The sequence below is a fragment of the Chiroxiphia lanceolata genome, chromosome 21, assembly GCF_009829145.1.
Source record: "Chiroxiphia lanceolata isolate bChiLan1 chromosome 21, bChiLan1.pri, whole genome shotgun sequence".
In the NCBI taxonomy this organism is placed as follows: Eukaryota; Metazoa; Chordata; class Aves; order Passeriformes; family Pipridae; genus Chiroxiphia; species Chiroxiphia lanceolata.
Window position 1 is genome coordinate 4,566,844 of NC_045657.1, and position 27,429 is coordinate 4,594,272.

The following is a 27,429-nucleotide window of genomic DNA, read 5'->3' on the forward strand; positions in this document are numbered from 1 at the left end:
CTCTAAACTGTTGGGCTCTTTTGCTGATTGTTGTCAGTGTTTGGTGTTAAAATCAAATGTACTCTTGAAGTGGCAAAAAACACCCTACTGTTTTGATGCATTTTAAGTTAGAATTTAATATCTGTGTCCAAAATAGCACTATAAAACTGAGCTGCCCTGAAGCCAAAACCCAGGCTTTTCTACTTCCCTATTTTACATGCAGAACCTTCTTTCATTTTGGCTTTTGCATTTTGACAGTTGCTCAGCAGAGATGATGCTTTTGCTCATGACAGATATGTATGAGCCTTGTAGACAGGTCTGAAAAAGAGCCTTTTGTGAAGGACTGAAAGACAAATCGAACTTGGATCTAAATTTGGGGCTAATCAGCTACATGGCAGACTCACAGTCTGAAGAATCATAGTCATATCTAACAGTACTTTACCTTTACTGCAAATAATACCTAAGCTTAAACATTTATTGCTTTTTAACTTCTTGTTATGGTTCAATTTTACATTTGAGTTAAGAAGGTGTAAGGCTCATTAGGTGGCTGTCGCTGAGGTGTTTTGTTAGCAAGTAACCTGTGAATTTGAAAGTTCAGGAAATAATTCCTGGTTGATAATCACTGGTTTGGTGTCTCAGTAACTGAGGTGTGATGTGTTCATGGAACATAGTGAACAGACTCTGTAGTTGTAATTCTTCCAGCTGTTCTCCTGTGTGTTTATTGCTCAGGTGCCACCTCCACCAATCTCTCCCTGCTCCAGCTCTTTGTATTTCCCAGCCAAATAGGAATTAATGGAAGAATGTGCTGTGGCAGTGGCTGCTCCAGCCTCTCAGCTCTGAATCCTCTTTGATTTCTAGTTGGAGAGTGAGTTGGAAGTTCCTGGGGAGGTCATTGAGTCCATCCTCCCATTCAGAGGTGATCTTTTGTCACAAGTCAGTCAGATGAGCCGTGACATTGCCCAGCTGAATCCTGAAACCTCCAGGGATGGAAGGCTGCACTTGTAGCTGTCACCAAAGTAGTCCTAGAGGTCCAGTTAGTGCTTCTTGTTTATGCAGATCTACTGAAAACCCACTTCTTGTGAACCTTGGGAAGGAGGGTTTGAGGGAGGTGGCTGATGGAAGAGCAAGCAGATATTTTTGGAGAAACTGCAATAAGTGATAATGTAGGTTAGAGTAGCCTGCTTAAAAAACCACAATGAGAAGCAGATGAGTTAACTAAAAGGAATGCTACAAGCAGGAGTGCTTGGCATTTAAAATAATAGTTGTATGATTTTTTTAAAAAATCTAAAATCTGACTTAAAGCAGTTTATTGAGTTGATACTTCCATGATCTTTTCTACTGTGAAAGTTGCTCTTCATTTAGGCAAAAGGTTCCTCCTTCAGCAACGTGATTTTACAACCTAATAGATGATAAGCAAATCTAATGCCATCTAATCTTGGATATTCCTAAGGAAGTGAAATGGATTTCTTGACATGACAGAGCAATGGTGACTCTTGTATGCCCCTTGTAAAATGAGCTTGTGGACAGAAACTGCGAGGTAGAACTATTTTAACGTGTGATTACGCTTTCAAAATGAAAATTTATTTTTGGTGCAAAGATAGCAGCTCTAACAGCACAGACAGAAAATCAATTATAATTTTTGCTAGTACAACTAAAATATTATCTGCTGCTACTAATTTCTTTCTCTTATTCCACAATTGCTGTTTACCCTCTGTTTTTTGTTAAGTCATTGACAGGCAGAGAGATTCTGATATTGAAGCCTGAGTGTTGTAATATCCTTTCTCTCCTGCTCTGTACTTTTGCCTCTCTGCAGTGCCATGATTGAATCAGCTGTTTCTGTGCTGGTATGTATTTAAGCCATTTAATTCTTTGTGTCTTAGGCATCATCCTCCACCAGAAAGCTCTTATGCAAGTGAGCCACTGTTTGTTTTTGCACTGATTACTTTATTAAAGTGTCAGCATATACTAGATCTTAAAGGTCTGTGTTTTGCATGTCTCTCAGATAACCTCTGCTGAAATTCTTGGCACATCTTAAAATGCTGGTGTGAAGGAGGTGCATAGAGAACCTGGGAGTTGGATGGTCCTTCATTTTCGGCTTGTTTCAAATATTTCCTTATCTCTTAACCTGCTCTGGTTGGTTGTTTCAGAGAATTTCAATAAAGAGGTTTTTTCCTCTCACATAAGATCTGTCCATAGTTGACCCTTTTTGCTTTCAAATCCTAAATATTCATTTCCACATTTCCATATTCATTTCAAATCCTGAATGTTCATTTCCACCTCCTCAGTGTGAAGGAGAAGATACACTGAGAAAAGTCCAGCTCTGGGTGAGCACAGAGCCTCTCCTGGCACGTCAGTGATGCTGCCCTGTGATGCTGGGAAATGTTTGTACCCCCATGCATTTTAAGCTCATGCTTTAGGAGTTTGGGGTTTTTTTAAAGCCTTTGAAAAGAGCAAAATGAGCCCTTTGTTTTGTTTGCCCATATTTTGTCTTCTACTGTTGCTGACTTCTCACTGGGTGCAGCTGACTCAGTCTATAAGGGGATGGGGTGCAGGACACCAGTCAAAGCAGTAAAGCTTTCAGTGGTGGATGTAACTTCAGCTACATTTGTTTTGTTCTCAGTCAAGCTTTATTTTTCAGCTTTCCCATCTTCATGCTTCTTTTTCAGAGGTATTGTGCAATGTTTGTCCGATGTCTTTTGCCAAATAGTTACAAAATGCAATCAATAGCAAATATTTTGTCTCCTTTTTAAAAATGCCTCTGAAGTGCTCTTAAGAATGGATCTGACACTGGATGAATGCAAGTGTGGTTTGTGTTTGTGTTTTGAGTCTACAGGAAACTTGATGACTGCAATTTTAGGCGAAAAGCAAAAATAATAAGTGGTGAAAGCAAAATCAAATACAGAAATGCACATCAGTGTCAGTGCTGTGAGTAGTGAATGCAAAGTGAGTGTGGTAGGAGAGCTCCCTTAAAACATCTGCAAATCCACTGATGTTTGGAAGCATGACTGCAGGACAGTCTTTTGAGGCAATAGGTACCATTTAGTAATATTTTATCTGTTTCTTTAGGGCATCAGTTTCAACTGGTTGACTCAGAGGAGCTGTGTGGGAGCTAATTAATCACATAATTTGCTGTCATGTTACTGGGTGAACCTGTATCCTGGTAGCAGCATGAATTTGAGATAATGGTTTCCTAACGATTGAAACTGCTCTAATAGCCCTGGCCCTCATGGTTGACTTCAACTTTCCTCTGGTGGCTTTTAGAAAGATCTTTGATATAATTTTACTCTTAATGAATGTTCTGTCTGCTAATGCAGATTGTTTGCAGCTCTGTGTATCAATATAGCTGAGTCCCATTCTCTACTTTATCCAGTATATTTTTAATTAAAACACTGCAGTACAATATTACATTGATATATGTTGTCCATGTGTTTGGTATCAAACTATTCTGCAGCTTTTACTCTTGATGAAGCAAATTTGGGATGTTTTTGTTGGTTTTTTTCTCTTTCGTTTGGTATGGTTGGGGTGTTTTGATGGATCAGAACTTTTCCTAGGAAAAGATAGAGCTCTGTATTGGGTGGAATACTTCAGCAGATTTGCCTCAAGAGTTTTGAATCAAAAAATTACTGAATCTTTTTCACAAGAAACCTTTAAACTTGGACAGTGTAACTGGATAATGTAAAGAGCCCTCTCAAGACAAGGAAAAATATAAACAGTGAGTTTAAAACAGACCACAGAAGTAACCTTGCCTTAAAATAGACTATCATTTATCTCCATATTTAATATTTTGTGTGTGTGTGCAGGGAATGTCTTTAGCGAGTGTAAAAATCTAATTAAATCTTTTCACGGTAGTGATTCAGGGCTGACCCCCTCTTATTGGAGCATCTTTTTGGAATAATAAACCACTCCCTGCTGCGAGCCACTGGCATTGACAGACGGGCCAGACACCCCGGCTGCAGATCAGAAAAGGTTCATCAGGCTGGTGTTGTCTGCAGGGGCTGCAAGAAATCTTTTATTTGCCTGTCTGTAGCAGCACTTCTGAAATGTCATTTGGCAGAGTCCGAGTTCTGGCTGGTGACCAAGTACAGTCCCAGGTACAGGTGGATTATTTCATGCCACTCAAGACTGTCCTTTTCTTTTCCTTTCTCCTTTTTTTTTTTTTGAATCTGTACCTCTTTACTGTTAGAAATTATCTGACGGTTTGGGATTTCTTTACTTTGAATAATCACCTTGAAGGAATTTGCTGTTTACAGGTTTTGAACTTGATATTCATGAAGTGGATGCTCAGAATTAGGGAAACATAACTAGGAACCAAGCTAGGCAGTGCTAGTAATCATGTTTGTATTTACCTAAGGAAATCTTCTTTCCTTGGGTTTCACTTAGGCACTTTTCTCTGTTAGTATACTTAAACAGAATTGTATTATTTTTTAATAGGTTGAACATTTCTCCCTGATAGCAGCAGACAGGATGGTTTTAAAGGGGTTATTCTGCTTTAGATATATTTGGCATGAATGTTAGTTGATGTTTTATTTTTTAGGGAACCTCTGCAGGTAATGTAAAACAACTACACTTCTGAACTTCTCTATTTGCTTACAGTAGTACTTGGCTTTAGTCCAGGCCTGCACCCCAGGAAAGGTTTTAAACTCTGCTTTGCCTGTTCAGGGCAGGGGTGGAACACAGGGAGCACGGAGACTCCAGCATTTAGAAAGCCAGAGTGAACATAAAGCCTGTCTGATCTCTGTGGTGGCTGCACAGTGATCCTTGTGAGAGGGGAGATAGCAAATGAGAGGGAAAATGGCCAAAAGAGTGGGAAAATGGCCAAAAAGGTGCAGTGAATTCCTACAGTCGCTTTGCCATGTGATGTTCAGCAAGCCCAGGAGTAACTACCATGAGAAACCCTTTCCTTTAACCAACTCTTACTTAAAAAGAAAGGTGATTTTTCAGAGAATTTCCTCAAGGGAATTCGCCCTCCTCCCCCACGTTGACTTTCAGTGGAAGCCACGCAATTAATTTCCATAAGCCCTATAAAAACTCCCAACCTAAGAAACAACTTGTCATGTTGGAGGAAGGAGTGATGAAAATGTATTTTTTAGAAAATAATGTTTTGAAGGGCTTCTCTCTCCTAACTGATTGTAGTGAGAGAGTCTTGAGTTTATAAATGCCTAATTGTACTTGTTATCTCCAGTTTTTGTACTGGAGTGTGAAGATGACCTTGAAGGAGTCTTTTGATAAGCCTCTGAGTTTTAAGATAGATTTTTATCTCTGTAGTATCACAGGCAGATCGAAATACTTGGTCAGAGCATAATTGTGAAGAGCTAGAAATCAGGACTAATTATGAAATTCCCTGAAGGAAAACTTAAAGTAGGTGATCAGAAAAGTGGAAATGTGTATTTGGTAAAAGGTGGTGTAATAAATTGCACTGGGCTGTGCAAGTGATCATTTGTATCTCATCTTTTCTACTTTTTTCTTCACCTTTACTTGCCTCTTAATTAGAGAATAACAAATCAATCTTAAGGGTCCTTAAAGGCTGATGTCAAGTATCCTAAGTACCCTTAGAACTAGTGCTATTAAGACTTGCCTGTTTTTAGCACAATTTATAATTTTGACAAAGCACTAGATCTTGAAGTGGATGCTCTTTTTGAGTGGCTGTTTGAAGTCTATTGATGAGGTCTAAAATTTGAGTCTTTACTTCCTAATTGTGTGTATTTCAGTCCTGTGTATGAAATGGTTTGCTCTGCTCTCCTGTTTTGATATGTTAACTGTTCTCCAGGGGGTTTTGTCCTTAATCCTTCCATCCTCCCTCCCATCCTCTGGAATTTGTGATGCCTTCACAAAGTTCTGGGACTTGCTGTACCTAACAGAAGTGATCACTAAGATCTCTTCCTTCCAGCAGTGCCTGTCATATGGTCAAACACAGTGTAAAGAAAGGTCTAACTGGGCACAACATTCTCTATTCCCTGTTCATCAGTCTCTCCACCCAAAGGTAAAATCTTGCTGCTTTTCATAGGTATAGAATAAATAAGAGGTATCATGCATCATCTGTTGCTGTTCATGAAAGGAGCTGAGTACTGTAATTTCTGCTGCATTAAGGGAGAAATAAAGTACAGAGAAAGTAAGTGAGAAGGCTTTGCAGTAATTCTTCAGTAGCAGAGCTGAAAATAATGTTATAAAATACTGAATTTTGTCTTGAGGAGGCTGAACTTGGGACTGACAGTGTGGAGTAATGCACAGTGTCAGGATCCCATCAGGTGGTCCACACAGTGGGACCTTTCCCAGATGGCAGAGCCCCATTCACTTTGTTTGGGAATCTGGCTGGACAGGTGGGCTAAAAACCATCCTAGCCCATCAAATTTTCTAGAAGCAGGACTGAACTTGATGCCGTATTCTGAGACGTTTGTCATCAGCAATTCACAGCTTAATCCCCTCTGCCTCACTCAGGACTCACTGGGAGTGGTTTTACCTCCCAGGAGAGGTGGTTTTACCTCACAGTGAAGACCCAGCAACCTCAGGTGACCTGGTGGTGGAGAGGGTGGGCATCACCCAGCTCAGAAACACTGGGGGGACAGCTCCTAAGGAATTTTGGCACAGCTCTGCTACCTGGAAACATGTATTTGCTGTGTGGAAACATGTTATGTGCATGTACAATTTTAGGCTGAGGAGTGGGGCACAAATTGCTCAACAAGTCAGGAGTAATTCAAGAACTGTCTTGTAGATAAACACTGATGTAATAACTCTGATTCTTATCCAAGCCCCTGAAAGTGGCTGTTGTTAGCATTTTTTGTTGGGCTGTGGAGCAACATCTAGTTTGGTGAAGAAGTGGAAATATAAACAGTACATATGTGCTGTGAAGTATTGGTTCTGAAATTATTTTACCAGTGATGCTACATGGTTAAGGGAGGGCTGTTTTTCCTCTCAAGGTGTGTATAAAGGAGTTAATGTTTTCCGTAAAGCACGGACTAGTGCGGGCTCAGGCAGGATCCTGGTGATGACTGTAAAGTAGATTCATGCTTGTTTCGTTAACCAGTTTTCACACATTCTAATATCCATATTCCTCTCATGATTACTGCTGTGAATTAAAGGCACTTTGAAGAGCGTTCCACATAAGTACAAAGAAAAAACTATATCAATACTGTAAAAGAATAGCTCTGGGAATTGAGCTGCAAGGCCTCTATTTGTAACTTGGTTTTCCTTATTAAAGTTACACTTTTCAGGGTGGTTCACTGGAATTCAGTGTTGTGAGCAGCTGTCTTTTTGCTGTGTCTCAAGAAACAAAGTATGCACTGACAACATGTGTTTTCAGAGTGTGTTACAGAGGTGTTCATATATAATGTAAGTGTGCAGGTGTCCAGAGACTGTTTGACTCAGCAGCAGGTTTGCATTCCACGAGCATTCAGCGGGAGAGCCTGTGTGTGTTTGTGCCCTCACTGTCAGCTCATACCTTTGAGGATGTTCCCTGCAGGTTTATGTCTCTTAGCAGTGGACTCACGGTAGCACTGAAGAATTCAGAATTGTGTTTGCTGTACAAACAATGCAGTTTAAGTAACACCTTTTACCATAAACCAATATTTTACTGTTGTCACAGAAAGACCCCGGCGTGCCGTACTCCTGGCCCGTGACGCGCGATCCCGCCAGGAATTGTGGCGGCACACGGGGAGTTGAGTCATGGAACTGGTTTAGATTTAAACTAGTGCTTTCTTTTTTTTCAAACCAGCTCAGTTGTGAGCTCCAGCTCCTCCAGCACAGCACAGCTGAGGGGGCTGAACGCTGCTGTGTGCGGGAGGGGATGTGTCAGTGCCTTATGGCACTGGTGGTGCTGAAGGCTGAAAATTGTTGAATCACAGCCTCAGGTTTCTAAATGTCTTTGTAAATCCAGCCCTTAAACACCCTGCCTTGGCTTCTAGAGAACTGTCCAAACGATTTCACATGCATCCTTTAAGTGCTGTACCAGGTTTGGCCTTTTGTGAGTGAGAAGTGCAGATGGTAAGTGTTTGATACAGCTCTGTGTGCATATGCTTTTGCAGCAGACCACCCTGTGTTTATATGTAAACACTGCTAGGCTATTTAGGCACAGAACTTAATCTTTTGCATCCACTCAATAATAAAACAAAACTCCTCTATGACCAAAATAACATCCATAGCAAAGTTGAAAGCAAGTGAATTTGTAAGAATCAGTGGAAGTGTGCCTTCTGTCAGGGATGGAGCTGGATCTTTCAGTGCTTTCAAATGTGTGTTGTCTTGCTTTCCCTCTGCAGGGCAGAGTGAAGTTGGGCATGAATCTTAGCAAATTTGTTCCTTAGGACCTTTGTTCAGGGTTTCTTAGCAAATTAGTTCCCTATAGTCCACACATTCTGACTTACTTCTTTCCACACATCTGGATTCATATTACCAAGACATTGGTTAAACTTCCTTCCGCTCATTCTGTGTTTTAGCCCCAAGACTGAAGAACTGTGTACAGCTCTAGAGGCTCAGATTTACTCCTTCTGCCCTCAGTTTACCTCATGGTAGTTAGAAGTCAGTTATTTGAAAGAGAGAACGTTTTTCCTTTTTAATGTGTCATGAATAAAGATTTTACAGTGGCAACAGAGGCACTGAAGGAGTAGCAGAGACCGAGTTAATGTGCAGATGAGAAGGGAAGAAACAGACTCCTGGCTGGAGCCTTCCACCAAGAGAAACCTGAAAACTGGGTGAGAAGAGAGAGAAAACTGCTGAAGCAGTTTGTTCAGAAAGGACAAGAGGACGGTGTTAACAACTGTAAGAGAAAACAGCCTGGCAAGGAAACATAGCTGGAGGAGAAGTTGCTCAAAACAAGCAAGTTTAGTACTGGAGCCGGGAAAAATGAGCATTTTTAGAGAGGTTCTACAAAACTAAAAAGCAAGAACCTGAATTAACAATAATAAAAAGAAAAAAAAAAAACTAACAAAACCTGTGGAATTTGTGGAACGAGGCAGAGACTTCCAGGATGGTTGTACAGATGTCAGGGATTGTGCCAGCTGTCTGATTTAGTCTTGAGGCTTGAAGTCTCTCTCGCAGCGTGAGCGGTGTTGAATTTCTTTTCACACTCTTCATTGCCTATCCAAGCAGGAAGTGTCATCTCACCAAAGCTGGCAGAGGTCACTGTTTTAATAACTGTTGCTAATTGATGCCTCTGAAAAGCCTTCTATCAACTTGAATTTGCTACCTGCAGAGACTTGCCTAGCAGGTAGCTGAATCAAATTAAAACTTTAATTCCGTGATGAATAAATCACACTAGAACTGTGATTACCTTGTATGTGTTAAAATATACTATTTCTCTAATCAGGTTGCCTGAAACCTATTGAGTCTCTTTATAAAATCTATAATACTTTAAATCCTGCCGCTGCTAAGAGCTTTAAGTTCTATGTATATTGAGTTTTGGTTCTGCAAAAAATTGCTGTTCCATAGATCTTGGAACGAGTGCAGGCAGGCTCTGTGTCCTGATGCCTTCAGCAGCCCATGCTTCTGAAATATCACACATGTGAAAAGAAATTATTAGCTGGATTGAAAATAGTAACTGTGAAAGCCAAAAAAAATTATAAAAATCTGTGAGCAAGTAAATACTGTGCTAGTAAGTGAGAGAATGTTGCTCTCCAGAATATCATGAATCCTGATTCAACAAAATTGTAGAGTTTCTTTTTATCTCAGATGTGGTGTTTTCCACTGAGTGTAGAGGAAAGTTTACCCTCTTTCATGTTACAAATGTATATTTTCCTCCCCTCTCTCTTTTTCTCGATCTTGCCAAGATCATTTAGCAAAATTTTCTTTCTTCCAAAAGACCTCCTTGGAAAATGATTATTAATACCTGTATTTCTAATCTTGAAATTGTTGTGTGGAGTGGATAAAGTGAACAGCATGCAAGTAAAACACTGTGGGATAAATGCCATTTAAGTCTTGTCTAAGCTGTTAAACATCACACTAACACTGGATTGCTGGATCTAATCCAGTAAAAATTAAAAAAAAAAATAAAAGAGGTCACATTAGAGAGCAAAGCCATCTGTCCAGTATGGAACTGAAAGGCATTTATAATTAATTACTTTTCTATATTGCTGTCTTTTAGGGGTGCCTTTATGTGAATCAAAGTGATGGTACAAGACCATTTATCTACAGAAATGGTTCCTGAATTATTTCTATGTTGTCAACCTGATGTTTTAGCACTGAAACTTCTCAGTGAGTGTTTTGCATGGATAATTAGGCCATTCTAAACAGTATTTCCTAACTGGCTTCAAAGGTATCTTCTGTCTGTTCCAGGCATTGTTCCTCTAATAGAGACCAGAGGATTTGTGGATACACTTCTTGGGAAAATGGCAGAGATATTTTACTTTATTACAATATTACTTTATTGCTTTAGTACTTGGTAAGATTTAATGATAGGGAGACTTGTTGGTCAAATCCATTGTTCTTTTCTGACTATCATGCACATGGATGTGGATTAGGAGTTGCACATGGATCTGGATTGGGATGCAGGCATTGATGAAGTTACTGGAAGCTTTTTTTAGTTGAATGGAACTAAGTTTGGGTGTTGCAACAAAAAGGTGTTAATGTATTGCCTTTTGAGACCTAGAAGAGTAAATAGTATGAAATTCTGTCTATAAAGAGTTTAAATACTGTGCTGTAACATGGGAATTACTGGGTATGATCTTTTACAGTCTGGCTTCAGACCTTTTTGAACATTCTTTGCATCACAGAGGATCGATGGGGAGGGAGTGTGTCTAGACACTGTTCAACCCTTTGTAGGTGGAACAATGCCTATTCTAGTACATAAAATTTCAACTTGTGGTTAATTCTGAGAATTCTATTAATTTCTTTTTCTTAAGATGAAAATAGGCCAAATGCTTGAGCAAATCTGTTTCCATTTGCTTTTCCCTGCTTTGAGTTATTCCTTCTGGGTTTGTAAATGTTCCTTCCAACCAGCATCTTTTGTATGTAGGAGAGAGCTGAGATGTGGGAAGGACGTCAGAACTTTGCTCATTGGCAAAGTAAAATTAGACTTTTCTCCATCCTCAAGTGCTTCACTTCTCTGAAACTGGGCAAGAGGTTCTGGAACATAAATAGGAACCATCGTATTTTTGAGCTAAAACTGGACAGAGATGTGTAAGTTGTGACTCTGCTTATTTTGGCACTAAATCAGTTCTGCAAAATAAGTTCCAGACAGCAGCTTTTTCTCTGACCCTTTTCCCAGACAGCCTCAGGAGTGCACTTTATCTTTTCTTTATCATATGTTCCTCAGTTTTCTCTGAAGTCGTCACCAGTTACACTTTTACATTACTTTGCTGCTTCTGATTTATCGTATCCATCCCTTCGCAAGATGTTTTACCAGATGTCCTCTCTGAAGGGCAAATCTATGGAAGAATTTTGCCTTAGATTAGGTTGTTTGTCATTTTATATTTGAGGCCACCATGTAGTTAGGCTAATTTAGTAATTATATATGCATCTTTGAAGAATCTTTCTGTTCTGATGAGCCCTCAGGAAAGCCTGATGTCTACTTGAAAAAAGGCAAAACAATGCTACGTGTATCATGCTCTTTTATCCTATTGGTCTTGGGTTTTCTCTGACATCCCACTGACTGAGAAGTAAAGGCAAATGCTCCCAGTATGGATGGTCCTGATAGAGTTGCCAAAGTAAAGTGTCCTATTTCCTGAAGCATCTGGGTTTAATTTTCTTTTTTGTCAGCTGATCTGGGAAAAGTGGTACAAAATTAACAGGCTTCTAAGCCCAAAAAGTCACCTGTAAGTGGTTTCAGAAGCTGGTTAATACAAATGAGAAGATTTCTGGTTTGCTGTATGTGTGGTTTCATTTAAAAGGAAGACTTCACAGCTCTGTGAATTCCCTGCTCTGCCTTATACTGCTCAGGTAGTACAAGGTGACAGTTGGGTTTGGGTCAGGTTTTAAGCCTCATGGTCAAGACAAGTTTTACATTTTAAAAATAATCCTGTCTAAGAAAGACTTCCAAGAATTGAGTACCTCCACCCATTTTCAAAAGATGAATGTACATGTCTGCTGGGATTTTCAGAAGGACATTAAGCAGATTAAATGCCCAAGTCCAGTTGTTGTTCACATGATTTAAAATTACTTGAATTTTCCTTCCTTAATGCACTGTATCAGTGTCTCGTTTTATGCAACTTCATATTTTGTTTGTCTTAAACTTCTTATTGCCCAAAGCTTGGAAAAACTTTGGAAAACTTCAGCTGTGCAATAATCTGCATCGTGGTGTGCAAGGCTGTGCTGATGGAGAACCACAGACCCTCTCCTTGCCTGTACCACAGCCAGTCATCTCTGTCCTCCCCACAAGCAAGAGATTAGTTTATTTGTGGAGCCTGGAGTAATTGCATTTACAAAACAACATAAACTCTCATGCTTTATAAAATAAGTCTGGGGTTCAGTAACATTTAAAATCCGTTGGGTGTGTGCTGTTGATGTGTAGCTTGCTCATCCTGGAGCAGTGTCTTATGTGCCTCCTCTTTCCCAGTGCTGAGGAAGTTCTTGGCTTCTGGATGTCTTGGCTTTGCTTATCAGCAGCAAGTGTTAATGAGTCACTGCAGTGAATGGAGGAACTTTCTTGTGCACACCTTGGGTTAAGGATTTTATGCAAAATTGTCCTAACTCGTTTCATTCTTTAGTTACTTTTAAAAGTGAGCTGACTTAACCAGCTGTGGAAGTGTAGCTTTCCTGATTGGATTTTATTTTTTTCTGATTATTTTAATCCTTTGCTTTGTGAAGCAGCAATTGGAGCATCGGTTTAACACTAACATTGGAACTGAATTACATTGAAGAGCAGGAATTCAACATTTTTTGCCTTTATTTAAGCAGATTAAAGGGAAATAATTAGATGTTTTATTTTTACTGTTAATCCAACTCAGACAACCAATTTTTCCAAAGTCGTCTTTTTTTTTCCCCTAGAGCACAAATGTGGGTTAGCATGAAAACAGTTTTATTGATGAATTCATTCATGGATCTGATCAAGCTGCAGAGTTTGTAGATGCATGTTGAGCAACCTGCTCTAGTGGAAGGTGTCCCTGCCTATGGCAGGGGGTTGGAACGAGATGGGCTTTAAGGTCCTTTCCAAATCAAACCATTCTGTGTTTCTGTGATAACAAGGCAGGTGCTCCTCCCTTCTGCTGGGTACTTCAGGAGAACCAAAAATAGTACCAGAGTGCACAAGCTGTCCTGTAAACTCTACTAGAGCAAATATTTGGATTTTAATGTGCCCAGAGGAATGGCTGAAGGGTGTGAGACTTGCCCATGGGATGGGGTGATGTGCCCTGGGAAACAAGGTCTCTTTAAGGCTGGTTCCAGTGGTAATGGATGTCAGCTCTTAATTTGATCCCAGGGAACAAGACAACTGCGTGCTGGCTCCCCTTGGCCTGAAGAAGCAGAGAGGTTATACCCAGCAGGAAGGATGTTATTTTACCTTTGTGTTTGATCACTCCGGAGAAACTCCTCCAATGCACTTGGCAATTTCAGAGTCACCAGTGCATGAAATAAATTGGAAAGATTCAGGAAAAAAAGCACCCCGAAGAATAGTCTGAAGACTTTGATAACACCTCTATCAGTTTAGTTTATCAAAGAGAGAGTAAGGACGTGACAGCCTCTGAATTCCTATGATGGAAGAGTAATTTTGATCATGTGTCCTTCGACCCCCCCGAGGAGAAGATATAGAAATACAGTGGCAGGAATTTGAGACTGACAGATTTGGACTAAAAATTGCCTGGTTTTAAGGACAGAGTCATTAATTTTCAAAACAACTTGCACAGGGCTTTGTTTTGTTTCCTCTTATCAATGACTCCTTGAATTATACTTGCATGTGTTTTTGAAGAATATGCAGAATTAATTCAGCAAAGTCCCATGAACATTGTTAAAAAGGAGTAATAATCCCCATATATATAATAGTCTGTGAGAAGGAGCCTGTATGTTAATGCTGCTGTTTTGGTTTGGTTGGTAGATACGTTGATGATGTGATCAATCGGATTGATAGGATGTTCCCTGAAATGTCCATCCAGCTATCCCGGCCAAATGGAACCTCTGCAATGCTTCTGGTAAGTTGGATCATTTAATCCTTTGAGCTGAATTTCATAACAGGTTGAATCACTGTCCCTAGGATGCAGGTTATTAAAGATAATTTTTTTTTTTTTTCAGGAACATGTAATTTATTTGTCACAGCAGTGTAGCACCTTTCTTGCTCTTAGGCAAATGAGTGATAAAATTAATTACCCCTTTCAATGAAAGATCTATTGCTTTTTTTATTGTTAAATGTGATTGTAGAAATATGAGCACAAATTCAAATATTCACTGTGGTTTTCAGCAGACTTGGCAATGAGTGAGTCTTAATCATGATAATTAAGAAGGAAGAGAGTGTTGTGAGGAAGAAAAGAAGAAGGAAACCAATATGATTTAAATTTGTTCACATTGTTCTTGGGTCAGTGAGTTTCTGTTTTGTGATGAAGTTAAGAATTTGCCTTTGAAGTAAATGAGCAGTAAAGGCTGGTTTAGAGATAAACAAGTCCAATACATTCGACTTATTTCTGCCTGGCCAGGCAGGATTTCATTCCAGAGGAACCCCTTGTTCACATCCATTTCCACAGGCAGCTGTTGTGCTTATACAAGAGAAGTCTTTAAAGCTCTTACTCCAAGGCAGCAACGTGGAAGTGGAGTCCATAGTGTGGCAGGTGGATGTTGATTTTTCTCCAAGCAGGGTGAAAGGCAGAAGTCCCATCTTTTGCCAAATTTTCAATAAAACTAGAAAATACACCGTACACACAGATGAAGAACCGAGGCCAGTTCGGTCTTTTCCATTTCAAATTTCTCATGGCACTTTCTCTTATTTTTTCCTTTCTCACACAGACTGTTACAAAAGGCTTGGGCATACTGTACCTGTCAGTATATTTCTCGTTCCCAAAAAAATAATGAACATGAAAGTCAGATATTTTGTCAAAACAAAACTGGTGAGTCAGTGTAAGTCAATGTTAGGACTGCACCTTAAATTTTATATTGTGAGTTTATTGGCTGTAAAACACTACTGTGGTTAGATTTTTGCTTGTATTTTTCTAAGGTTCTGTTGATTTATCTGTAGTGAGTATTGCTGTGATTAATTTTAAATTTAAATTATTTTGAATTGTGTTTAGTTTTAATTAATCAACTGTCTAACATCTCGTTATTAACTTTCTTTGAACAGCCTCAAATTCATAAGAGATTAGCTTGAGTCAGAGGTTAAAATAAACAGCTGGCATTAAAACATTTAATCTGCAATTGTTGGATTCACCAAGTGGAACAATATATTCCAGAAAAGAATGGAATTCATCAGTGCAGCCTTAAGAAGCTATAAGTCTTGGGAGTTTTCGCATTTCTGCTTAAGCTGAGTTTATATTCATCTATTTTGCTATAGAAAAATGTCTGGGTTTGCTTCTTTGAAACCCTTTCCATTCTCTCAGAGCCCCTCTTTGCATATAAAAGTACCTTGTACTTCTGATGGCTTTTTGAGGTCAGAAAATAGATGATGCTGTTCAAGATTCAGGCACAATTAGGAAATAAGGTAAATTATCTTGGATGTGACTAAGGAATAAGGTAAGGTGGTAAGTGTAAAGGAAGGCCCTTTTACCAGGAGCAGTAATGGAGTGAATTCCATGTGGCAGTTGCTCCCTAAATCAAGGACATTTTTGTTGCTACAAGATCTCAGCCCTGTGTTGAACCAGTGCTATGCATATTTTCCTTGGATCAGAGATCAAAAAGATTGTTTTTAAAGTATTTTTGTATGTGATTGTGTGATGGGTTTATCATTTTTTCTTTCAGGCAGGTTTTCCCTCTCCCCCATCTGTCTCAGTTGACGTTGCCAATATGGCACTTTCCATCTGGCCCTGACTGCTACAAAAGCTTTTGCTGTTTTCAGGCACAGATCCTTCAGGGAAAGGTGCTGCAGGATGGGCAGTGTGAGAGCACCTCCTCCAGAAGGAGGGAGGTTTCATCACCACTTGTGATTTCTCACTCTGAACTTAGCCCAAGTTACATCTGGAGCTGCTCCCTTGCAGCAGGGTGGTTTACCACTATACCAGAGTGTTCAAATAATGCTCATTTTATTTAAAAATATTTTACAACCATCCTGTTTGCCCAGAGTTAATTAGCTGATTGTATAATCTCAGCCATTTTCATCCTTGGACTGTTCATCTCATACCTGATGTTACTCATGAAGGTCCTTGATGTAAGGGTCTAGTTTTCATGACATCTTCAGACACAATCATTCCATCTACCAGAAAAAAGAACATGTATTCATCTTCAAAGGCACTGGTAAGCACTGTCCATATCTTAAGAATGTGTAAATGATTGGAAGGAGACGGGGAAGGAGGGGAAGGGGATGCCTGTGAGACTCTTTGAAACTTCAGAAATGTTGGTGTCTTTGCCAAACAAATCATCTTTTCTCTTCAAGAAAGACAAGGAGCTGCTGGAGAGGGTCCAGTGAAGGCCACAAAGATGATTAAGGAACTGGAGCATCTCTGTGAGGAGGAGAAGCTGCGGGAGCTGGGCCTGGTTAGTCTGGAGAAGACTGAGAGGGGGTCTCACTAATCATCCTCATCCAAGGGGGTGGTGCCAGGCTCTTTTTGGTGGTGCCCAGTAACAGGATGAGGAGCAATGGCCATAAATTAAAACACGAGAAGTTCCACCTCAACATAAGGAAGAACTTCTTTGTGTTGAGGATGGCAGAGCACTGGAACAGCTGCCCAGGGAGGGCGTGGAGTCTCCCTCTCCAGAGGCATCCCAAAGTGCATTCCTGTGTCACCTGCTCCAGGTGACCCTGCCCTGGCAGGGGAGGTTGGACTGGATGATCTCCAGAAGTCCCTTCCAACTCCAGAAATTCTGTGATTCTATAATAATTAGCAGCTGTGGGAGCCTGTTGGTCCAGCTCTCCTGGCAGGTGACCCTTGTGCTCAGCTGGGCTCTCCTGACCAGGGCACAGACTCTCACAGACGCTGGGAAATCTAAGCAAAAAGAAAAATAAACTATTTCTGAGACCACGAATGCTGTGTCTTGAAAAGTTACAGCCTCCCAGTCCTGTGAGGTTGCTGGTTCCTCCAGACAATAAGGAGGTTTTTATGCTTTAGATTTACACGCAGCAATTGTTTCTCATTAGTCTGGATTTGTGCTACACAGGCCAAACACATAAATAACTGAAACCTTTCAGAGCTCCATGAAATCCTTGGCTGATTTTAAAGGCAGTTTATTGTGGCTTTTCAAGGTGCTGTTTAATCCCAATCTTCAGTAGTGATTTTTCAGTTAATCTTTTAATCCCAGTATGTATAAAATAGACTAAATATAGAATTATATCAGCTTTAATAACTGTGTTATGCAAAATTAATTTCCAGCAGCAACAGAGGGAACTGTGGACTCCTTAAGGTTTTTGCGAGATTTTGTTGGTCAAATGCCAAAAATTGTAAATAAATAAGCCTCATCTTGTATGTTAAGAAAACATTAACTGGTTTTCTTTTAATGAAAAATACCTAGATTATTGCTTTTTTAAAAAATAATTAGTTGTATTCCTAGATACATACTATTTTTTTCTGATATAATAATCACACCATCACATTATTTTGATTGTTTCACACACCTCATTTCCATTATCAAAATTGAAATATTTTTTGTGTGAAACAAATCCTGCCTACAATTCATTCATCAATATCAGAAATACTTTATTAAACAGTAAAACTTAGCCCTACTTTTCCAGCTGACAAATATGACTTCCTTGACATCATGTACCCAGCTACTCCTGCTCAGGGGTAGAAACTTATTTTCCTATCTGCATCTGGGAATTACTTTGTCTTTCAGTTCTTCGTATCCCCAGTATTTGTAAAGAACTCCTACAGAATTTACCAGCTGGGTAAATAGTTTCAGAGATAACTGAATTGTTTTCTGCAATTTCTGTTTCTAAAGCATAATGATATGTATAAGTGACTTCCAGTTTGAAAAACTGACTTGTTTCTGCCAAACTCATGGCAGAAATCATGATTTCTTCTTCTCAGGTTGTCTGAAAAATTTTTGATTCTAAATTAATTTTTAGAAATTTCTGCTGCTGCTGCCTAGATTTTTAATTGATCTCTCATATAAAAATACAAACCAGATTTTTATACAATTTTATTCATTCTCCATAAAATCAGACACATTTGCATTTCAACTTTCAGATCTTGTTCCTGGCATTTTAAGCAGTCATTGTATGGCAGTGGGTTGTATTAATTGTAAATAGGCCAGACATCTGTTCACTTAGTAATTCCTCGTGTCTCATTTTTGTTTATCAGTGTTTTAGATAAAATCATTATTTTTGCTGGGAAAATGGATCCTGAAATTTATTATTTGCTCATTAAGAAAGGCTCCAAACTGATTTCTGTGCAAGAGACCCAGATGTTGGAGAACTGGGGAGGAGGGGGGGGAATTTGCAAAGTGATTCAAGATCAATATTGGTTGGAAACACTTCGGTGCTGTTATTTCCAAAACAATCTCTTTTCTCCCAAATTCTTTGCAGTGTAAGCATTTCTCCTTGCCTGTGGGGTGGTTTATTAGGAAACCAGTGCACTGGATAAAAGGCAGGATCATGGAAGGGATATGGATCTGATGGTCACGTTTGGTGGCTTAAGCACCTAATTTTTAGTCCCTTAGGATGAATATTCATTTAGGGATTTACTGCCTTGGAGACATTAGCTTGGTTTTAATGGTTGATGGAACTCCTGGGATGTTTAAGGATCTCTTGGGTGAGCTGGAGGAATCACTCCTGAGCTCACAGTGGGACTCGGGACTGCAGTGGCTTCACAGTTTGTGCCTTAAGATGGAGAACCAGCATTTGGAAAGCATTAAAACCAGCATTTGAGGTGAAATATGCAGGGGAAGAATGTCTTGAATTAACAAAGAACATGAGCAGGGGTTGGCAAGTAAATTGTAAATTATTCTCTGCTTGTCTAATATAAGATTGAGGAAGATGAGAAATGACCTTTTGATGGGAAAGGGAACAAGAGTAGAAAAAAGTAGAGAAAGGCCCATGAGAAGTGTCCTCAGCTTTGCTCCCTCCACGGGGTTACTGTGCCTAAAGCCTCACAGGTGTGTATTGATATTCCCACAGATTTACACTGTGCAAGATCAAACATGGTTTTCATCTCTGTAAAATTCCTGGTGTGCTATAATTTAGAATGGAAAAACTTTTCATCTCCCGTAGCACAGTTGGACTGGTGTGACCCTTCGGTGAGTGTGACTGGCCACTGGCAAAATCTGCCCTTGAACCTTTGAACAAAATCCTGTGCCAGTTTTTTTGCCTTATTAAGAGAATATGGAATGTTACCAAGGGAGAAGAGCACCAGCTCATCCTTAATATGGTGGAATCATTTAAAGTCCTACATTTATGTTGACTTTTTATCAGGCACTATTGCAATTAGATTAGACTAATGAAAGGTAAATTCCAGCCCTTGCATAAAAAAAGAAGTCCTTGTAAAGAACCTAATTAGTATGTTTGTTTATTTAGACTCTAATAGCTTAATTGCATCTTATCTTGCTATTTACAAATAGGCATCATTAAAGAATAATGAGCATGTGAGGGAAAGCTCAGCCTTCACACCAGCAGCAGATGAGACATAAAAAATGAGGGGAAAAAATAACTAGTTGAAAGTCTGGGTGTTTGGGGGTTTTTTTTAACTTTATTTTTAATACAAAACCTTATTTTTCAGCATGTATAAATATGATTTCCACACATTGTACTGATTAGTAAGAAAGATCTGCGAGTGGGAGGATGAGCTTATGGCTGGTTCTGTGGCAAGGAGCAGGTGTCTGGCCTTTTGCTGGAAATCTGTAGCTTGGTTATGTCTCTGGTTGGATGTTGCCTTATTTCTGAGGTGAATAAAAACCACACACGAACTTGTGCTCCTTTTTATAGAAGCAGGGAGGTGCCCATGTTAACCAAAAATAATGTTTTCTTTCTTTTAGCTCTGCATTGCAGAGCATCTGCAGCTCAAATCAGCAGCAAATTCCCTGGAATGCTGAGGGAAAATCTGCAGCTTTGGGAATTTTTTGCAAAGTGTTGGAGCTCTTGGTGTTGTCAGCATACATTTTCCTGGTATCAAACTTAAATGAATTTTAAGAACGAACGTTTCTTAATGCATTGTTTAAATGGTTCATGAAAGGGCTTTTCACTTGATATTGGTTTCAATGAGGAGGCAAAATTAAAAGAGGGGGGCTCAAGCTGTTTCCTCCAGGCAGAATTCTGCCATAGTAAATTGATTTTCATCCTTTTCATTCTGTAAACTCATTTGGACCCTGGTTCTGACTTACTTGGAAAGGTACTTATTTCTTTTCCGATTATAAGTGGTGTTAAATGGGAACTTTTTTTAGCAATCTTATAAGAAATTATCTCAGTCATTCTCCCTGATTATTCTGTTTCCCCTTCCCCCTTTCTTGGCATACTGTGTCTGTCAGATGCTCCTTGAGATTTATCTTGGTGATAGACAAAATATTTTTAAAACTGGGATATTTCAAGAAGATTTTTATTTTATATATCTTTGTCAGAAAAGCTGCATAATATTGCAGATTTCAATCAGCTGCCTGTCCTACCTTCTTCTGGAGCTTTCCATTTTAGGAAGCAGAGGATTTATGAATAACTTAACTGCCTGAATTTAGTATACTTTAGTTAAAAGGAAGTTAGAAATACATTGTTATTACACAGCCCAAAACAGAAGCTACAGAAGTATTTAACTTACAACTGTTCCATTTTCAGCTCACAGAACTGTGGGGCATATTTTTTCATTCATATTAATTGAATTTTAAAGTGACCTTGTATATGTATTGATTTGAATTAAAATTTTCTACATCAAGGACGAGTTGGCATATATCCTTCAGGCAAAATATTAAAAAGCCAAGTGCTGTCTTAACAGGATATCGACAGGAGAAGTTGAAATTTAATAGGAAAAGGTGGCTTAGAAAGGAAATTGTTGCCTTTTTGTCACAATTGAAAGGTATCTTTTCTGTGTAAGCAAAGAAATTTCATTCATTTGGTACCTGTGGAAATGCAGGGACATTTCAGTGCCCATTAAATAGGGACCATCTGGATGAGTCTTGACCTCCAGGAGAAACCTGCACTGTTGGAGCTTGGAGTAGAACTATCAAATTACTGTTTTACCAAAGCCATTAGTTTGTTATTACCTTCTTTTGGGTGATCTGTAGGGACACAGTTGTATGACTCTAGTGTAAATTTTATTTTATTCCATACATAGATCTGTTCTGAACACAGACTCCAAGTAGCCACGTTGAGCAGGAATTGAAAGAAAATGGTTTGCTGAAAAACATGATTTGAAAAATATCTTTGAGTTGAACAAAAACATCAAGTCCTGAGAATAGTTACAAATCTTGATTACTAGAGGAAAAAATAAAGGGTATTGCATTTACTGTGTACAATATGGAATGGGCTTCACCCTGAAAATAGCTGTGGAACATACTTTTGGCTTTGAAATCTTAACAGCATCCTCCAGTCTAGTGACAGGCTGTTGTTCATTCTTTGTACTACTACCCTCATTCTTTCAGTGCTGTTAAAATGATGAACTGTAATTTCTCTGAGCTGCGCTTAGTTTTACAAAATTTCTGCTTCTGTCAGACTTAACTAATGATGCAGCCTCACCAAAATCATCTGAAAGTCTTGATCTGTCTCCCAGCCAGCGTAAAATCTATGGGAGTCCTGTGTCAGAGTGAGAGTGGTACAAAATAGCTGGAGTGCCACACGTGGCATTTTTCAGCTTGTTACCTTCCACTCTTCACTCTGAGGATTAGTTCCCGAGCTGTCGTTCAGACTCTGTACTGGAGTTCTCCACGTCCCAGGCCAAAGATTTCTCATCAGGATTTGTAGCTCTGCCCTGCTGTTTTGTGAGTATAAATGCAGTATTTACAGTAGTTTGGGTAACTTCTGCAAACCTCTGTATGGTCACCCCATTCCTACCCCCATTTCCCCTCCCAACCCTCCTTCAGGACTTCCTGCATCCACTTTGAGTGGAGCCTTTGTGCCACGTTTTCCATCATCCTGCTTAGAGGGAAAAGCATCTTGGCACTTCAGAGTTGTTTGTCCTTTAGTCTATAAGTTATTCAGCACCAGGCTGGGGTTACTTGTGTTGGAACAAGGTGGTGGGAAGGAAACATTTGCAGAAATTAGAAAGCAAAAACATATAGCAGATCATTAAAGATGAATATTGACTGATGTCTTTGTCTGCTGAGGTCAGCAGTTAAACCACAGTTGTTCTAGTGTGTGTTAATCTATACAGGATGAAATGTTGGGACACTGACAGAAAATGAGCCGTTGCTGGTTGGGAAATATTAAAATGAACTAATTCTTTCTTTTTTGTCTCGGTTTTATGCTTTTGTGGGTGAGGAAATACTCTCTAATAATCTCTGCATAACAAAACACAGTGACAGAATTCTTGTTAGACACACATCTTAACCGTATTGAAGTGCAGGTTCATCTTTGAAATGTAAATTGATTTTTAGATTAAAATGCCTTCATTATTGCATTTTTGTCAATAATACAATTTAGGCTTATTTCTGTTGTTATATTCTGACTGACCTTATATGTTTTCCATGATACTAGTTTTATTCTTTGCACTTTAGCACTTTGACAGGAGAAAATTAAACCTTTGAAAATGTAACATTTTTACTTTAAGCTGTAGTTTCCTTTGAAATAATTTTACATTTTTATTGGACCGAAAATGTTTTCCATTAAACTCATGGCATGCTTTTACAAGCCAGCATTAGGAGAGTCCGATTCTTCTTTCCAATTGTGTTTCTCTAAGTGGACTTATATTGGAGAATATCAAATTCATCGAAAATAATCACATTTGCCCATTGTTTTTGACAAGTTATTGAGTTGTGGTGTTAATAAAATGGAGAGAATTGCTTGGCAGTGTCATGTCTGCACAAGGGAATTCTGTGAACTCATACATTTTCAGTTGCAAATGAATGTTTGTTTGTTCTGCACTTTATAGTCTCTCTCCTCCTCATAACACACACTGCTTTTAGATCTTTTATTTTGGTCTCTCTATAAAATATTGAAAACCGAAATTGCATCAACTTAAGCTGTTAACTTGATGGTCTTATGGATTCAGACACCGTCGACTCGCCTTCAGCTTGTTTTTGTCCTTCTCCTGTTCTTCACAGGTTACCTTAGGAAAAGTGTTAAAAGTGATAGTGGTGATGAGGAGCCTCTTCATTGACCGGACGATCGTCAAAGGGTACAGCGAGAATGTCTACACTGAAGATGGCAAGGTGGGTTATTGCATATCCAGCCACACCACATTTCATTTGTACCTGGTATTTACGTGACAGAAAACAGGGATCCCCTCACAAGTGCACTGGAAACACAGAACTGGCAAAGGCTGTGGGTGTTTGCAGAATGCACTGGTTTAAATTTGTCGTGCTTTGCTTGAATTTTGCGTACCCAAATCTCTGACTTCTTTCTAAGCTCCGAAGCCTTTGCTTGAATTTCTAATTTATCACCTTAGACCCCCGTTGCTGCGTTAGTAGTGTCTGCTGAGAAAACCTTTTTGCAGTGTAGCAGCACATCAATAGCCCAAGGTTCAGCTTTCTCTTTTCTGAGAGCCACTGGGAAATCTTGGGCTGGTTTTGTGCTCGACTTGACAAACACAACAGAGAGGATCTTGTGTAGGTAAGTCCCCAATAATTTGCATAACTGCAACTCCTAAAGCAAGTGTTACCTGCTTCCACAAGTGATTTGTGTTGTGCACAGTTCACCCTGCTTGAACCCTGAGATTCCTTGTACATGCACACGCTCCATATGGTTCTCTTCAGTGCATCAGGAGATGTTAATGGGACCTGACGGCCCTTCAGCTCCTCTTGGTTCTCTTTCCAGGGCGGAATGATCTCTCTTACAGGGACTCTCCGTTGCCAGTAACAGCACTAAATACCTCCATGTTTCACATTGTCTCTCTGGAGCTTTCCCTTCTGATTATAAAGCCTATTAAAATAAAAAGTTCATTATATCAAGATGAGTATTTGGCACCCATAGGCCATGTTATAATGAGGTGAGACTTCTTTTCCTTTCAGAAGTGATAACTGTATTTTAGCACACAGAAGCACGTTGTGTACTGACCCCAGAGTTCAGTGGCTCTGAGTCTGAGCCTCTGTTCTCTGGAAAAGGCCAGGAGCTGAGCTGCTGATGGAAATAGTGCAGCTGCATTTCCCAGGTGAGAGATTCTCCCTCGAAGGGCGGGGAACTGGCCTAAGATGTAGTAAAATAAAACCTGCTTGGTTTTGATTTGCATTATTCAAATGTGCAGGTTTAAATACCAGTTTGCTGCAGAAGCAGCTGCTCTATACTCCCTACATATTAGCATATAAATACAGAGTTACAGCCCCAGCCCCTCTTCACCCCAAGTTCTGCACGGAAGTGAAATAATAGTCTGCCAAAAGAGCAGTGACAGTGCATGATGGATTCCTGTGTCACACTTCATTTGGGTGTTCTCGTTTTCTCTGATGAATCCAGTTTCCTTTGAAGCTCCCTTGAAATACAATAATGCTATATGTGCTGAAAAGCTAAGTAAGGAGTTCCTTTCTGAAACTCAGCATCTGGCATTGGGCTTCTGTTTAGCTCAAGGTTAACTCTCCCGAGAGCCCCACACTGTTCCTCTGGTGTCGTTTGCTGCGAGGGGAGAGCAGGACCTGCCAAGGCCAGCTCTGGGCACGGGGCACTAACCTTTGCCTGCTGTCAGTGGGGAGCAGTTCAGCTCCTCCAGAGCATCAGTGTTAACACCTGGCTTATCTCCTTGCTTTAAGCCAGTCTGCAGGGGAGTCTGTTTTCTACAGATTTAGCTTTCTGTGTCCAACCCTGGGCTGTGAGGCTGCTCTCAGGAGTGTCCCTCCCGTGACCTTTACGTGGCAGTTTGCTATTCCATCGGGCATCCTGGGGATTTTGCAAACCTGAAGGTCTGTGCTTCAGGTATAAATAGGAACATTTCATTTGACTTAGGTAGAATTGGAGTTGCAGCCGCTTAAATCACGAGTAAATTTGGCTTGGAAGATTAAATAAATGCGTAGCTTGCTAGTTTTGCCAAATGGAGCACATATTGACAAACAGTGAGCTCCTTTTTTTTTTTCCCCTAATTAACTACACTGGTAATTGGAGAATAAGAATAAGATTGTGCTCTTGCAATGATTTGCTTTCCTCGTTGTGCCTGCTGGGAATGAGCGATTACAGTGAGTTACAAACACAGTCCATTGCAATTCCTTCCCTGTCACAACAGATGCTGTTGGGAAAGTACTTCAGTGAGGTTTCACCATACGAGTCTGACTTCTCAGTTTGTAGCCTGATAGCATGAAAAATGCACTGGCATTCAGGAGAGACATGGAAGAGTAAGAAAAACATCAGTAAAGTATCATCTTTATTAAATATCAGAAATATGGAGAACACTCAGGAACGCACTAGGAGGTGATGGTTTTTCCAGTGAGCAGTTTACACAGTTACTGTTGATTTGGGAGTTAGCTTATGTATTCCCAGGAAGCATTTAATATTTGTAAACAGTAGTGAGAAGATGAACTAGGTGCTTATCAAACAATATGGCAATGCTGAAGTGCCTGTCTTTTCTGTGAGCCACGTTGAAGAAGTGACACTGGATAAGTAGCTGTGCTTTTAAGTGAAATACCTGGATGAAGGTCTGTTGAGTCACCCTCCAAACTGTACAAGTTGAAAGGTCCTTTAAGTAAAAAAAGTGAAATTCAGTGGAGGATTTTGTCCAAGCACAGCAGGGTTTGGGGCAACCGGATATATTCAGTGGTACTCAACCAAAGAACTGGGAATCACTGGTCACACAGACAATAAGAGAGAAAGGGACTGTGCACAGAAAGGCCAAAGATCTCCTCACTGACAAGGTACTCATCATTTATTACTGAAAATACACTGTTTTAGCAAATTTTGCATTATTGGGAAGATAAAGGGAAGAGATGAATGCAAAAGTGGAGGTGTTGATGGTCTTCTGGCCCTTCTGCCTTTCCTAGGCAAATCTAGGGAAAAAGTCCACAAATATGGGTGTTTCTCATAGCTGTGGAACTGCACAGGGACACACCACAGGTACCCAGGAAAGCTGACATTGCATTTTCCACGTTGCTTTATCTTGCTCTTTCCTCACGTGTTGTGCTGTGTAGTTTGACAGGTACTTACAGGAAAGCTTTACGTGGTTTCTGCTGTGAAGTCTAGTTAAATTGGGCCCTCCCTCTTATAGATTGAAATACTTTCAGAATTAAGGTGAAAAAATAGAAATTTCAAGCTTACAGTGAGTAGAACAAGACACTCCATTCTGGGGTTTTATTTTCAAGCTTTGCTTATACAGACAGAATCATTGCATTTCTTAAGTGCTTCATGTACTTCTCTCGTGAATTATTCACAGACCCTGCAGAATATGTCTTTGCCAAGTTGCCAGCTGCATAACTTTGACATTTTTGGTGACACTTTGCAAAAACAATAGGTGAGAACTGGCAGGTGTGACATATCTGGGTGCTGTACCTGCTCGCTCTGCAGTCTCTTGCTCACCATCCTAACCCATCATGTCCACCACAGACTGATGCATTTTAATTAGCCTCATGATTTTAGTGATGGCACAGTGCCACCCTTAATTTCAAACTGTGACATACTCATTGTGCACTGGAATTTAACCATGGATAGCAATTCATTACTGGTGTTGTCCTGATTCTGGAGTAAATGAAGCCATGCACTCACCCTTGCAGGGCAGGTGGATGGTCAGCTGAGCCATTAGAAGGCCTAGTCTGCCAATAAAAGTAAAAACATATTGGGAATTTTGGGTATAATAATTCCATGCTTGTCTTTGTAAGTAGAGGCCAAGAACCACCTTGACAGGGCATATTTGGAGTGGGTGCTTCACATCGCTGCCAAATTCCCATTTTTGCATCCCTTAGACTTAACTAAAGAAACAGAAGTGTCTCAGTTGAATTCTCATGATAAGGAACTTGGGTTATGTTAATGCTGTGGCTTCATTAATTACCCCATATCAATAAGAAAAGGCAGCTTTTAGCCTCCTAGCGTAAGAGAGGAAAAGAAATATTCCTATCAAAGGAAAGCTTCAAAGACAGGCAGAGCTGTCTCTCGGGTAATTTCTGATCCCTGCATTCTCACCACTTCAAAGCTGGATGTGTGTGTGTTTGGGTGAAGGGGGGGTTGAATCCGATTTCTCTAATAAGTGTTGGCACCGGACCTGTTTGATATCAGATGCAGGAACATTCTGATTTGTTATCGCCTTTGAAATCGTTCAGACGACCTTCAGAAAGTGGCCTCTTGTTACAGCTGCTGGGGGTGGGTGGGGAGAGGGGGCACTGGGAAAAAAAGCCCCAGTTTAATTCACATGCAGAGGATGCCCTGAAATTGTGCTTTCAGCAGTTTTTTTAGTTACAAATGTGTGTCTTGATTGAAAGTGAAAA

General features: G+C 39.9%; 1 protein-coding gene across 1 annotated transcript in view; it reads left to right on the top strand.

Moving 5' to 3' along the window:
• The window catches only part of MED27 (mediator complex subunit 27), an 84,194-nt gene that overhangs the window by 44,482 nt on the left and 12,283 nt on the right, over positions 1 to 27,429 (top strand). Inside the window, exons 4-5 of the mRNA XM_032708468.1 lie at positions 13,931 to 14,024; positions 23,143 to 23,250. Coding sequence (XP_032564359.1) covers positions 13,931 to 14,024; positions 23,143 to 23,250 — 202 coding nt within the window. The remainder of the gene's footprint in view (positions 1 to 13,930; positions 14,025 to 23,142; positions 23,251 to 27,429) is intronic.